The following is a 13575-nucleotide window of genomic DNA, read 5'->3' on the forward strand; positions in this document are numbered from 1 at the left end:
ACTCGCCCCTGGGGATTGTATATCTGTCATGAGGGCCTTCTTTTCAGAGTCACCATTTCAGTCCAGGGCTGTGAGCACGACTCCAGTTTGGGGGGACCGTTCTTGGAAAAAGGGTTAAAGACCAGCAAGATACTCTCTGGCTTTGTCACTGACTACGTGACTTTAGGCAACACACTTGGGGCCATCAAAGGGGCTCTGAGGTCCCTTCTAGCTGGAACACTGATGATTTTATGAAGTCCAAGCTGCTGTCTGGAATGCTATTCATTCTTGCAATTTTATGAAAAATGCAAACAGTGTACATGGTACTTTTTTTTTTACAAGTTTATATTTAGACTCATTCTACAATGAACGTGTTGGCCAACTCTCAGAAGTACTCAGGGCACTGTGAGAGCCCCGGGTCTCCTTTTCCTGCTGGAAACACTGACAGCCCCTTCAGTACAGCCACTGACAGGGGAAGGCAGGCTCAAAGCTAGAACCCAAGCTTCCTGACTCCTAGCTAATACTGCTAAACAGCAGAACTCACCACTTTTCATGGCTACCAGAGGATTTGCCTAGAACGTGAACGTCTTTTACAGGGGTTGGGAGGTAAAGCACCCAGCACTGCCTTGCACAGGGCCGAGCAGCTGTACATGTTCAGCTGAACTATCCAGAGCGCTGGATGTTTGCTGTTCTGGGAACATCGCTCTAGGAAAGTTCCTTGTTTTTTTCATTTTTACTTCAGACATCTCTGAGATGTCTCTCACAAGTCAGAATTATATGAATATGGAAAACATACTCAAATAGACATTCATAAAAAAGTGTTGTGCCCCCACCCCTTTCCATTTTTACAAAGGCAAATTGTGGACAATGGTCGACATTCTTTGGAAAGGCAGCTGTGTGTGTAGCTCACTTTTTGCATCGATTTACAAGGGCAAAGCTTTCACGTGCTCCCCTCTCCCCTGCTGAACCACTACTGCGGCTCTCAGGGTGACAGAGACAGAGGTACAGGAAACATCTGGCTGCAGGTTACCTCTCCCTCTATCCCCCCTTCTGACCTTTTAAAAAAAAATTTTTTTTGTATTTTTCCAAAGTGAGAAGCTGGGAGGAGGCAGACAGACAGACTCCCACATGTGCCCACCAGGGGACAATGCTCTGCTCATCTGGGGCATCGCTCCACTGCAACCAGAGCCATTCTAGCGCCTGAGGAGGCGGCCATGGAGCCATCCCCAGCGCCCGGGCCACCTTTGCTTCAATGGAGCCTTGGCTGCAGGAGGGGAAGAAAGAGGAAAAAGAGGGGGAAGGGTGGAGAAGCAGATGGACGCTTCTCCTGTGTGCCCTGGCCAGGAGTCAAACCCGGGACTTCCACATGCCGGGCTGATGCTCTACCACTGAGCCAACCAGCTAGGGCCCTCCTTCTGAACTTTGAAATAAAACATTCCCAGAAATCTTATTGAGGATGAATGTTGGATGACTGACAGAGAGGGGGTCCCACCAGGAGCTGGCTGGTTTTGCCGGTTACAGAGTTGGATCAAGCAGTTAAGAGATCTGAGAACCACTTACGGCATTCCCACCTTTACTAAACCAAAAACATGCTTCAAGAGCAAGTGAGAAGATCATTAAAAATGGATTCAGAACATCATGCTAAGCAAAATAGGCCAGACAGAAAAAGTTAAGAACCATGTGAATCTAACCATATGTGGGATATAAAACTGAAAGCAACGAACAAACAGAAAGAAACAAAGACTCATAGACACAGACAAGAGTGGGGTATGGTGGGTACCTGAGAGAAGGGGGATGGAGGAGGACTAGTGATGGGTAAGGAGGGTCTAGTACACGGGGATGTAAACCTACATGATCTTAACCAATGCCACCCAATAAATTTTAAAAGTAAAATAAAATATACATTTAAAAAAATGGACTCAGAACAATACTGGCCCCTGTGCTTCTACCTCAGTACTTATTTTCTGAGCAATAATCAGCTGCTATGACAGCTTAAGAAGCAATTCCCACCCCCTCCTCTGTGCCTTACAGCTTTGCCAGCTCCGCCACTGACTGTGCTATCCCTCGGCAAACCTACGTTTTATATGTGGAAACACATTGTTTGAGAATACTCCTCCCCAGCCTCTGACTCTCAGAAGAGAGGCAGGTTTAAAAATAGGACAGTTTCGGTTTTTTTTTTCTTTTCTACCTTTATTACATTTCTGCATTTGATACAAACCACTCTCTTACACCACACAAAACACATCCATTCTTGTGATTTTAAAGTGCATTTCCCCTTTAACTTTGTGTACAAAAATATTTATTTTTTAAAACACGTGGAGATTTCTTGACAAGGCACTTTTAGGCATCAAGCTGAGTCTTCAGTTCTACATTCACACTGAATTCAAAGCGAAACATCATCATCACAGCTGCGTTGCCGGCGTCCTCCTGGGGCCCAGCCATCTCGAGGAACTGATAACAAAACTGTAAAAACAGTCATCGCCTTACGGCCTGGGCTGCTGCAATGCTTTCCAACCACAAAGAGGGAAAGCCTCCCAGAGCCACAGCGTCCTCTTCTCGTCCCAGATGTGTCCCCCTTCAGGAAGTGAAGACAGCTGCCAACTCGTCTTCGCAAGACCCTGGAAGGTCCCTTCTCCACCTTTTAACTTCTCCGCTATTTCAGCGACCACATCTAAGGGGACAAGTGCATCGGGACCTCCCACAGCAAAGAGCCACGAGGCCTGCTCTGGCAAACCACATCCAGTTGAGGAATTTTAAAAGAGGAAACAATTGAAAAACAACCATGGTTTTCATTCACTGAGCATTGAGAGTCGGACAACAGGCATTTCTAAAACAGTGAGCAAACAATCACTTTTTGGGCTTATAAACATATATATCACCCATTTACCATCCAAGTGACTACAAGTGATGCTTGTTTTTAAAAAGCAAATAATATGCAAAGATCAAAACCACAGTTCGAAATTTACATCTTTAAAAGGCATGGAGAGAGTAATGTTTGGCCACCGTTAAAATGAAATATTACTGAAAAAAAAATAAATTTTATCTTGATCCTGAAATTGTTTCAATTGTTTAATTTCTGGAGAACTATGTGACTCCATTTTTTTTTTTTTACCAGCTCCCCTATAACAAGGATAGTAAAAAAGAAAGAAACCCATTCAAATGCTTTGTCTCTTCCAAGAAACATTGAAAGCTTATTTATCTTTATACAGTCCAGCTTATTTATTGCACCTAATGTGTAAATGCTCCCCGGGGCATTTTAGGGAAGAAATATGAAACAAATGGAGCTACTTCCCCATTCCTGGACCACCGCCACAGTCGCGGGAGGCGGGGCCTCCTGGGCAACTCGGGAAGGACCCCAGCACTGGGGGGCCATTGTCAGCATAACCAAGGGGTGTCTGAGGGCCAAAGCCACAGGTCAGGCTGCAGGAGAGTGTACAACCTAGAAACCTCCCCCTCTGGGAAGTGTGTAGACCTGTCTGCTGATGGTGAGCTTAGGGAACGAGGAGAGGTTCCGTGAGGCGGTTCCTGAGGCTATCCGCTATTCTGGGACAGAACTGAACGGGAGGACAGACTCCGCCCACTCAAGAGGAGCCCGTGTTCTTCAGCTGCAGCCACTGCACTGGATGGCAATGCTGACAGGGAAGTCAGGCAACCGGATTCTGTAGTCAAGAGCAGGGTCTTCGCAAGCAGGTGAGGACTTGCCTGGTGGGGTGCACGTCCCAGGTGTGCTGGCCCGGCTGGGGGTGGGGGGGTGGGGGGGGGGGAGGCTTGCAACAGGCGCCGCCAGCAAAAAACACAGGCGAGAACTGGGAGTGAAGAAGGGCCGGGGTGGGGGTGGGGGGTGGGTTATGGCTGTTTTAAAAGAGATACTTATCACTGAATTACCCTATTTCAAATTTTGACACAAGAATGTCTTAGGATGTCTGTTATTGAAAATCATACAGAAAACACTGGAGGCATTTTCCTTAGGAGCACGGAATGATCTCATTACCTTAATCTGGTAACATGTAAACGACAGTGCACCTTGTACCTTTCCTGAAACAGAAGAGGAGGAAGGAAACTTCTGGAAACAAAATCAATTCATGACCTAATAAAATCTGTTCTGCTTCCATTTAATTCAGATTTCCACTCTTAATAGTCCCGATCACCACATCTGTAACACAAAGTATGCTCTGTGTGCTCAGACACAACACAGTGTTTCAGCATAAGATAAACATGTGATTTTCTTATAAATTATATTATCAGGCAGTCCCGTAGTGCTACCCACCTGGGAGAGACATAAAAAAATAAAGCACTAGATTGCAGACTAGTCACAGCCAGTTTTAAGAATTAGAATTACATTGAACATCACTTAATGAGCATTTAAAAAATCAACACATTTTAAAATTCAAAAGGAGAAAAAAACAAAACACCACCAAACTCTAGGAGCCCAGACACTCCGTACCTGCCCGGCTTTGACCCACACAGAAGCTGGGAGGTCTTTCCTAGTTGGTCTGGACACTCTCTGCATGCAGAGTCCTGTAGCTGTGTATCCTACTTCCTGCCTCCCTTAGGAAAACCTCGCTTCAGTAAATCAAGCAAAAGGAAAATGAGACGATTGTTTAATCTCCAAGAACAAACACAAAACAACAAAAAAAGAAACCAAAAACCCCAACCCTCTACAAATAACACATGTAAAAATATTTTAAATGCCCCCAAGTACAAACCAGTCCTGCCCAAGAAAAGTCACAGGATCTGAGGATCCATCCGACAATGAAAGTCCCAGGAGTCTCACAACAGTATAAACCAACAGATTTTTAATTCTTTAGTCCAATATGGTGAAGAACAATGAACGTCTGCTAGTTCAGAGCTGGCAAACATCTGAGAACTTAGTGAGGTTCACCTCCACCACCTCTTTCACATACACACCATAAATAAGAACACCCATACCAAAGTCCCTGGGTGCTCGCACAGTGTCCTGGGAATCACAGTAAAATAAAAGTGAATGTTTTTGGAAGGCTTTGCGGATATATCGGATCTGCGAATCCATATGTCCCGAACATGGCATAAAAAAGATGAGTCTCCTAGAGAGATCTAATATCCTCCTGGGAAGAATAAGACACCTGCAAACCAGCTGAGCAAGTTAAAACACCCCTTGTACTTGAGACATCTGGTGACTCGGGGTGACACTGAGTACTTAGAAAGCTCCCCGAAAGCCAAGCGGGGAAGCTGAACGTGCCTCCCTCATGACGGTCCCACCTGCCATGAGCCAGCCAGCGGCAGCACGGTACCGGAGCCAGTACTGTGGTCACTGGCGTGGTGTTCTCTGCTGGGATACGTACAGGGGTCAGAGAGAGGAAATGCCTGTCTCACAGGCTCGCTCGCCTTTATTATCTTTTCCTGAACATCAGATGAACTGTCAAAGAAAAACACACGAACACCAAGGAAGAGGAAGGCGTCAACTTGGGACAGCAGCCACAGGCAGGAAGGGCCTGGCCCGGCGGAGAGCACCCAAAGACGAACAGCACGGGTCTGGGAGGTGGCTGGTGATGCAGCAGCATTCAAGTGACCGGCTGTCCCCAGCAGCTCCTCCACGCAGCCTGGGCACTGTCCAAGTCGCATCGTTCCTCAGCCACCACCCTCTGGCCTCGCCAGACACTGCCTGCAGGCCTGGTTCCTGTCCAGACCCTCCTGGCACCATCCTGCCCAGGCCCTGTGGCCACCACGGGTGCCAACAGGCCAGCACACCACAGCCGCGCTGAGTGTGAAACCAGTGCTGTGATTTAAGCTGGGCTGGACTTGCTGGTTGAAGAAAAAAATTCTTTTCAAAAATGAGCCTAATGGCAGTTCAGCTGTTGGGCTGGCTTCCATCTCCATCCCACGGTGGCCGCAGGAAGGCTCGTCCGCACCCTCCGCCGTGCTCCGCCACGCGCAGCCACTAATAGTAGGGCCCCAGCTTTTCATACCCTAGGTAACTAGGCCACTCCGGAAACAGACCATAGGAACACCGAGGGCTTCCAAACTGGTCAAAGGATATTCCAAAATCTGGCCCATTCTGCAACTCGGCTGTTCCCTGAGCGGATTTTAATTCTGCCCGGGTGACCCGATAGTTTTTGCCTTTGTTGCTGTCCCAGTATGTCTGCCCGTTGCACTCATAACACACTGCGAACTCGATTCTTTCGTAAGACTGGATTTTCTCAGGTAAGCGAATGTCAAAGGAGAACGTGTCCCTGTCTGAACTAGAGTATGTGTCCTTCACATACCAACAGGGGAAGTCTGTGAAGCTTTTCCAAGTGTCAAATGTCATCCTTATTTTCACCATCTTCTCAAAAGCGAGGTTCTGCACCTTCACGGTGCCTGCGATGGCTTTGTCCTTCAGCACACAGTTCTCCAGGCAGACGTGGTCGGTCTGAAGCCGGTTTCTGAAGTCTAAGTAATCGGCAGAGGGCTGAGAAAAGTCCAGAACAAAGCTCTCGCTCTCTGCTGTCGTCAAACTCACAATGTTGTCTAGGAGCTCAGTGATGTTAAACGGAATATCTAACGGGTCATCAAATTCTGAGAACACTTTGACCATTGTCAGGGCCAGCCCCTGGTTGTCGGCAAAGGACACTCTCTTTTTTACCTTTTTCTCCTGGACGGATGGGGCCACCACTCCGCTGCCTTTATTCTTGCTGCTCAGCTGAATGCATGGCCTCAGAGGTTTGCTTGGCTTGGGTGAGATCTTGAAGGCGAAACTCTCTCTGCGCAAGGAAGGGGCCATGCAGCTGTATCTGCACTCAATGTCCACGGCCATCATTGGCTTAGATGAACAAGCTAGAACCCTGACAAAAGGGGACAAGAAACAGCAATGAGATCAGACGGACATGCTTTCTTCATCTCTGTCCACAAGGCCACAGCTCAGGACTAACGCAAGTGTGGTCTGGGAGGACCTTGGTTTCAAGGGAGACTGAGTGTAAAGTGGGGTGGGGTGGGGGGGAAGAGGTCCAAAGTTAAAACAAACAAGAAGTACGGAACCACTGGCTTTAACACCAAGTTCATAGGTTTTTCTGTCCTGATGTCTTTGGGCCTTCAGTATGCTCACATACTATGGGGATTAATAAAACAGCACGCTGTTTGCAGAGCTTGCCAAGCTTACCTGACTGGGAACCCTTTTTTGTGGAACTGCATGCAGTACACATGTTCTGGGGAACATACTTCGGTAAATACTGCTTTAATCAAAAAGTTAATTCATCTCATAAGTATTGTGCGGTGTTTGCTGCATATGTGTGGGACACGGGGCTTCAGTGGTGAAGACAGACGCACATCTGCTGTTATTAAATGTGCAGGAGATGTTCATGTTCTATTATATACCACTATGTCTCTCTTTTAAAACAGCCAGCAAATTAGTAGTTTTAAACCTTTCATATAGGTAAATATTTGTTTTTTTCCTGTGGTGAAAATAGCCTCTATAAGAATAAACAGCAAACGGAATCATTCTACACATTAGGTTAAATCGGGCTCTTAAAATACTTTTTCTTAAGTGAAAAAAATTAAAACCAAAAGATTAAAGACAAACTGGGGAAACATTTTACAAAAACCATAACAAAGAGCTAATATTTAATATATAAAGAGTCTGACAAAGCAATAACAAAGTCAAATATTTCACATAGAAAAATGAGTAGAGCATGAACAAAAAAATTCATGAAAGAAATTTAGAAGTGACTCATAAATATGCAAAAATGTCCAATCTTGTAAGTAATATAAGAAATTTAGATTAGAAAATAATACCTATTTTTACCTATGGAGTTAGGTAAGAATTTTAAAAGGTAATACAAATACCTGTATTAATCCAAATCACTACAATTTTTCTAAGTGCTCATGTTATATTGGGTTCTATTATTGCATGCAGGTGTTCATTTTAAGGAAATAATTAAAAGTGCATGGAGGTTGATGTACTAGCATGTTCCATGCAACATTATGGGGGGAAGGATGAGAAAATAATCTAAATGGTATCTGGTTAAATCAAGTGTACCACATCCATGTGCTGAAATGTTATATCATTATCCAAACCATTATTTGGAGAAAGATTTAAATGACATGAAAACAAAAACTGGTAATGTAAAAAATAGGAGAAAACTACATGGAAACCAGATTTGTGGGCAGAAATATGAGAAATATTATATACATGCACAGAAAGAGGACTAGAGATACGCTGAAAACTGTCAGAATATCCAACTGATGGGGTTTCATGAAATTTCTGTTTTTCTACTTATATTTTCTAAAATAATATCCCTTCCATAATCAGAAAAAAAGTGAATCTAAATAAACAAAAAAAACCCTTCAAATATTTCAAGATTTGCCAAAAATATATCCAACTTGACTGTCTCACTAAAGCTGGGCAATTTTTATCATTCTAATTACTACAGAGAATTTATGTTCTGATTTGACAGGTTTAATGGGCTAATTAAGAAGTCAGGGATGAAACCAGGCTTCAAATCTCTAGTCTGAAAGCCACAGAACACAGGAACCAGATTATTTCAAAGGCTGTGTTGGGGTGCTCGCCCCCAGGCCTCCCCTAGTCCCACGTATCTCCCCCACTATGGCAAAGGCTGTGTTGGGGTGCTCGCCCCCAGGCCTCCCCTAGTCCCACGTATCTCCCCCACTATGGCAAAGGCTGTGTTGGGGTGCTCTCTCCCAGGCCTCCCCTAGTCCCACGTATCTCCCCCACTATGGCAAAGGCTGTGTTGGGGTGCTCGCCCCCAGGCCTCCCCTAGTCCCACGCATCTCCCCCACTATGGCAAAGGCTGTGTTGGGGTGCTCGCTCCCAGGCCTCCCCTAGTCCCACGCATCTCCCCCACTATGGCAAAGGCTGTGTTGGGGTGCTCGCCCCCAGGCCTCCCCTAGTCCCACCCTATGGTGGGGCGGCAGGGTGATGGAGGTCAATAAGGAGAAGTAACAGTGACCTTTGCCCAAAATGTTGCTCATCTTTGGACAGTCCAATTTGGTTCAGTCCAATAAATAATATCTCATTTTCACCTTATGATTTGGATTAACTAAAGATAGTAAAAAAAAAAAAAAAAAAAAAAAAAAATGAGAAAGGACAAAAACACATTGGGTTTGACTCTATTTTCCAAAAGAATTACAGCACTTCTCCAGGATGCAGGAATCATTTAACGATGACCAACTGAGGAGACACACACAATCAGAGACAAATTAAACAATAATTTTTAGCCATAATGTAGTTACTTAAACATTCATTTTAAGGAGTATTTGTCTTACTGTTTCCTCTCTAACGAAGTAAAAAACACATGAAAACTATAGGGGCAATTTGTTTTCTATTATCTGTTTTTATACCCCTGCAATTGTTCTGGAAAGGAGTTCTAACTGAAATGGGCAAGATAGCTTTTAAGAGTGTTGATCAATGGGTTCAACATGAAAAAAAACACAACAACTCTAAACTTACAAAGTACTTAAATTTTAGTTTTCCCATTGCAAACCTCTGTTAGAATGTACTGGAATTACATCTTCAGCTCCTACTTCAAGAGAGGTAGTTTTTGTTTGTTTGTTTTTTATTAAATACAAATGAGAAATCGAACAAGGAGCAAAGCCTTGCGTCCCAGCCCCTCCCACTCTGCCCCCACCCCCCACTGCAGTGTGAGCTGGGGGAGGAGGGGTTCCTCCCGCCACCGCGGTTTCCTCCCTGCCTGAGTCAGCACAAGGTCAGCGGCAAGTTCTCCCTGCCCGGCCAACTAGCTTGCAGACCAACCTCATACGTGCTTTCCTGCACGACCTGAAAACAGCTCATTAGAAAAAGGTTGGGAAACTCTCAAGATAGTGTGAAAACAGAATTCTACAATAAGGGAATCAGTTAAAGAGTAAAGACACGGGCCTGACCTGCGATGGTGCGGTGGATAAAGCTTCAACCCGCAATGCTGAGGTCGCCCGCTCGAAACCCTGAGCTTGCCAGTCAAGGCACATACTAGAAGCAACTACGACAAGTTGATGCTTCCCGCTCCTCTCCCCACTCCTATCTCTTTCTCTCCTCTCTCTAAAAAATCAGTAAATATATAAAACCTAAAAATGGGAGTGAAGGCTTGGTGAAGTTCAACTACTTGGACCCAGCGGTGTGGATGTGCGGGAGGTCCCTTTAACCACCAAGCGGTAAGAACAAGTGGGGCTGCAGCTGGGGAGGGGAGCTTCCAGTCCGAGCCAGCGCTGATTGAACAATTCCACTGGCACTTTCTAGAGCCTGATCGGTTTTGCAACATTCTTCCACGAAAGGCAAAAGTAAGGTTAATCACCTGTCGGCCCGGGGGTTACTGCCCCTCGGGCATTGCGCAAGCAGCCCCTGCCCAGTCCCCTTCCCTCTCTCAGGGGCACCGTAACTGGACATTAACCCCTGGGACCTCAATCTAAGATATGACCTGGCTGTCAGCTACTGTGCCTATCCTCACATATAGATTCCAGTTTTTATTAACTGGAACATTCTCCAAGAATTTGTCACCCACGTGCCAATTTGGTGTAGGCCTTCCTGATCCTCTGCTCAGGAATTCCCCAATGGGCTGTGACAGGGATGACCATTACCCAGAAGTAATCTTAGCAACAGAGACATGCAAGGTAATAGATTCCTAAGTCCCTGAAAGGAAGGCACCTAGACGGCATTTTTATCTTCAAATGGCATGAAAATGATCAGTTCCAATGGAGGATGCACACAGCTGCACCTCGGGACCCTTCTCCTGACGGACCCTCCAGTGGCTCCAGCCTTTTCCCTCACCCAGACCAGGGAATATGGGTCACCAGGCCTGGCCAAGGGAAAAACAGACCAAGAAGACACACATTTGACCTAGCAGAGCATGACATAGGACCTGGACGCCAGTTTGTTGTAGGACAGAATCATGACAGCATGAGTAGCTGTTACTAAGATCAGTATGGATGCTCAAAAACTTGGCTTCCAGATGCCCCAGATCAGTGTGGCCCCATGAGAGACAGGCAGATTTCAGCGTTCCTGGTCAGAAGGGGGCAAGCCCTAACACTCCATGAAAACATAGAGAACATGGATCACCTTGTATAAAAGTTTCCCCTGTTCCACTAATGTCAAATAACACACCACTTCAAGACAGCTGGCTAGGGCTAGACATCATGGTGATTTTTCTTGTGAGATCGACTTGTACAGAAAATAACCCCACAACCTTCCTAGTGTCAGGCAGCTGATCCACTGACTTTCTGGCTGTGCCTTTTATAGGAAATAATTTTTTTTTCGTGGTATTGCGGTCAAGACTTTTTTTCTCCTTCATTCTCTTGTACTTTGATACACAAAGACAGAAAAATACAATGCACCAGTATCCCCCTTCCCCCCAAATACCTCTAGGAACACCAAAATTCCAGTAGGTAAGTAGTCACAACAGGTTATAATTTTTCACAGACATGACTATCTATTCTTTCAGCATTCCTTAATTCCCTCCCAAAAGGTAAGACTGCACAGACATCTTTCTCTTCGCATTCTGACCATGGGGCCCTTATTCACAGCCTTAAAAGCCACTTCTGTTCCTCTGACCTGTCACTATCGTCCAAAGCATCTTTGAGATAAGTATCTATGGATGAGGCTGCAAATTACAGAAAAGAAATAAGTGAAAATGACATAGTCCTTGCTATCTAAAAAGGTCCCACGGGAAACCCAGAGTACTGGCCTGGGCATTGCCTCCACCTAGCTGTGCCACTTGCTGCAATCACTGAACCTCTCTGGGCCCCAGCTTTCCCCTCTGAGGTCCCTTCTGGCTTGGACATTCATGGTTGCTAACAATGACTGATGGTTCTTCTCTTCCCACTAACTTTCCCTAAATACCCCAACTTTACTTTTGTGGTAAGGCCTCCAGCTGGCTCCTGGACAACTTTGCCAAATGAACCATTTCCTTTCTCCTCTGCACCCCAGCTCAAAACCCTAAATGCTCTCTTCTCCTGGACCCCAGATCTCCCAGGGAGTCCTGGCCACACAAACCACAGGCTCCCACACCTTCTAGCAACTCTCCATGTTCCCTTCAACGTTCTCCTCTTCCGCAGAAAACAGTACCATGCCTGGCCCCAAATCTTTTAGTATGTCTCTCTGGGCCCTGTCTCCCCTCTTTTGCAGCGATCTCCTTCTACACCCCTTTTTCTCTGTTCAAAAGAATGGAGTGTCTAGTTTAGAATATCCCACAGGTCACTCTGACCCGGATTCTTCTCTGACCAACATCCAACCCCTCTAGTATCCTCCTGCGCCTGGTCACCCACCTTTGGGGGCGCGGGACAACCCCCTTCCCTGCTCACTCTCTGCTTCATCGGAGAGCCCGGGGGAGGTGGCAGGGGAGGCCACCGCCACCGGACTATGCTCGGTTCCGGAGGGGGAGGAGCCCAAGTTATTACACGAGGGCGGGGCGGCGGGGTAATGCCGGCCCGAGCCGCGCCGCGCGAGCGTCCCCACGCGGTCGTCTCGCCCCTGCCGGCCGTGAACAGCCCCAGCCTGGAGACCCGGGGACCTGTAGCCAGGGGTGACCCGGCTCCTGAAGGCCGCCGCGGCGCTCTATGTCCCATCTCCCTCAGCGGCCTGAGCAACTACCAAGTGTGTTTTCTTAAGTTTTAGGAGGAGACCCAGAGAGAGAAGAATCGACTTTTCCTTGCACTCCAGACCCCACCGCCCAACGCCGGAGACACTCCCCGGGGACAATAGAGGGCAAGAGTTTCTTAAGTTCTGGCCCCAGCCCCAGCCTCACGGGGACAGAGCCTCGGTGGAATACGTGGGTCTAGCCAGGTTCCATCCCATCTCTCGTCCTTGGAATTGCACGCTCCACGTGGAAGCAGCAGCTTCCCGGAGCCCGTCTAGTGTTCCGCCCCGGAGTGTAACTACAATGTGGACGGAGGGAGAGCAGATGGCAGGAACCAAGGGGGGTCTCCACTGCGTGCCCCTCGCCGCCGCGTCCGCGACTCTGCGTTCAGACTCCAGGGCGTGGGGAGGACGTACCTGGTACAGCTCATAAGCCCCGAGGTGCAGAGGCGCCAGCCCGCGGACACATCTGTGCCAGAGTAGCTGTGACAGCCGGTGCGACAGCAGGAGAGGGGACCGAGACTCAGGTCCGCGCCCTCCGCGGGCAGCGGCATCCGTCCATACGCAAGAAGCCCTCTCGCCTCCTCCCTGCGGTCCGCCGCCCGGACCTCAGGCTCCCGCAACCGCGCTGCTCTCTAACTTTTCGACCACCTCTCGGTTCTCAGGATGCCATACCAGACCCTTTGACGTGAACGCCCCCCGCAACCAATGGGCGTGCCCGGGACCGAGCGGTGACCAATTGCCGTGGAGCCGCTCTCCTGGAGAACACCGCTCCGCCACGTGATCAGCTGAGCGCAGGCCGGGAAAGGGCTGCGATCCAGGGGTTGCGGAGGGCGGTGGGTCACTATTTCATCAGAAGCTCGAGGACAGGCGCCAGGGGGCAGAGGCACTTTCCTGCAGAAGCGCGTCCCATTACAGAGAGAGGCCTGGCATGAATGGCTTGGGAAGTTCCCTTTTCTAGGCAAGTCCTAGTGGGGCAAGCCTTCCTACGCTGTTCCGTTGGCCCCGCCTTCATTTACGGTCTAGGCTGGGGGTTCACGGGTGACCATGACTTCCCCTAC

At 47.6% G+C, this 13575-nt stretch overlaps 1 protein-coding gene across 2 annotated transcripts; it reads right to left on the reverse strand.

The window, feature by feature from the left end:
• Positions 1 to 2131: 2131 nt before the first annotated feature.
• Positions 2132 to 13198, reverse strand: PPP1R3B (protein phosphatase 1 regulatory subunit 3B). Of its 2 annotated transcripts, none has more exons than XM_066380267.1 (2): positions 12932 to 13198; positions 2132 to 6779 (listed from the first exon to the last, which is right to left on the reverse strand). In XM_066380267.1, exons 1-2 carry the CDS (start codon positions 13066 to 13068, stop codon positions 5897 to 5899), a joined length of 1020 nt encoding a protein of 339 aa, XP_066236364.1. In that variant the 5' UTR covers positions 13069 to 13198; the 3' UTR covers positions 2132 to 5896. The 2 variants fall into 2 exon arrangements, with proteins under 2 accessions (XP_066236364.1, XP_066236365.1); XM_066380268.1 differs by lacking the exon at positions 12932 to 13198 and adding an exon at positions 12205 to 12292.
• Positions 13199 to 13575: the final 377 nt, after the last annotated feature.

Source organism: Saccopteryx leptura, chromosome 4, assembly GCF_036850995.1.
Source record: "Saccopteryx leptura isolate mSacLep1 chromosome 4, mSacLep1_pri_phased_curated, whole genome shotgun sequence".
NCBI classification, from domain to species: Eukaryota; Metazoa; Chordata; class Mammalia; order Chiroptera; family Emballonuridae; genus Saccopteryx; species Saccopteryx leptura.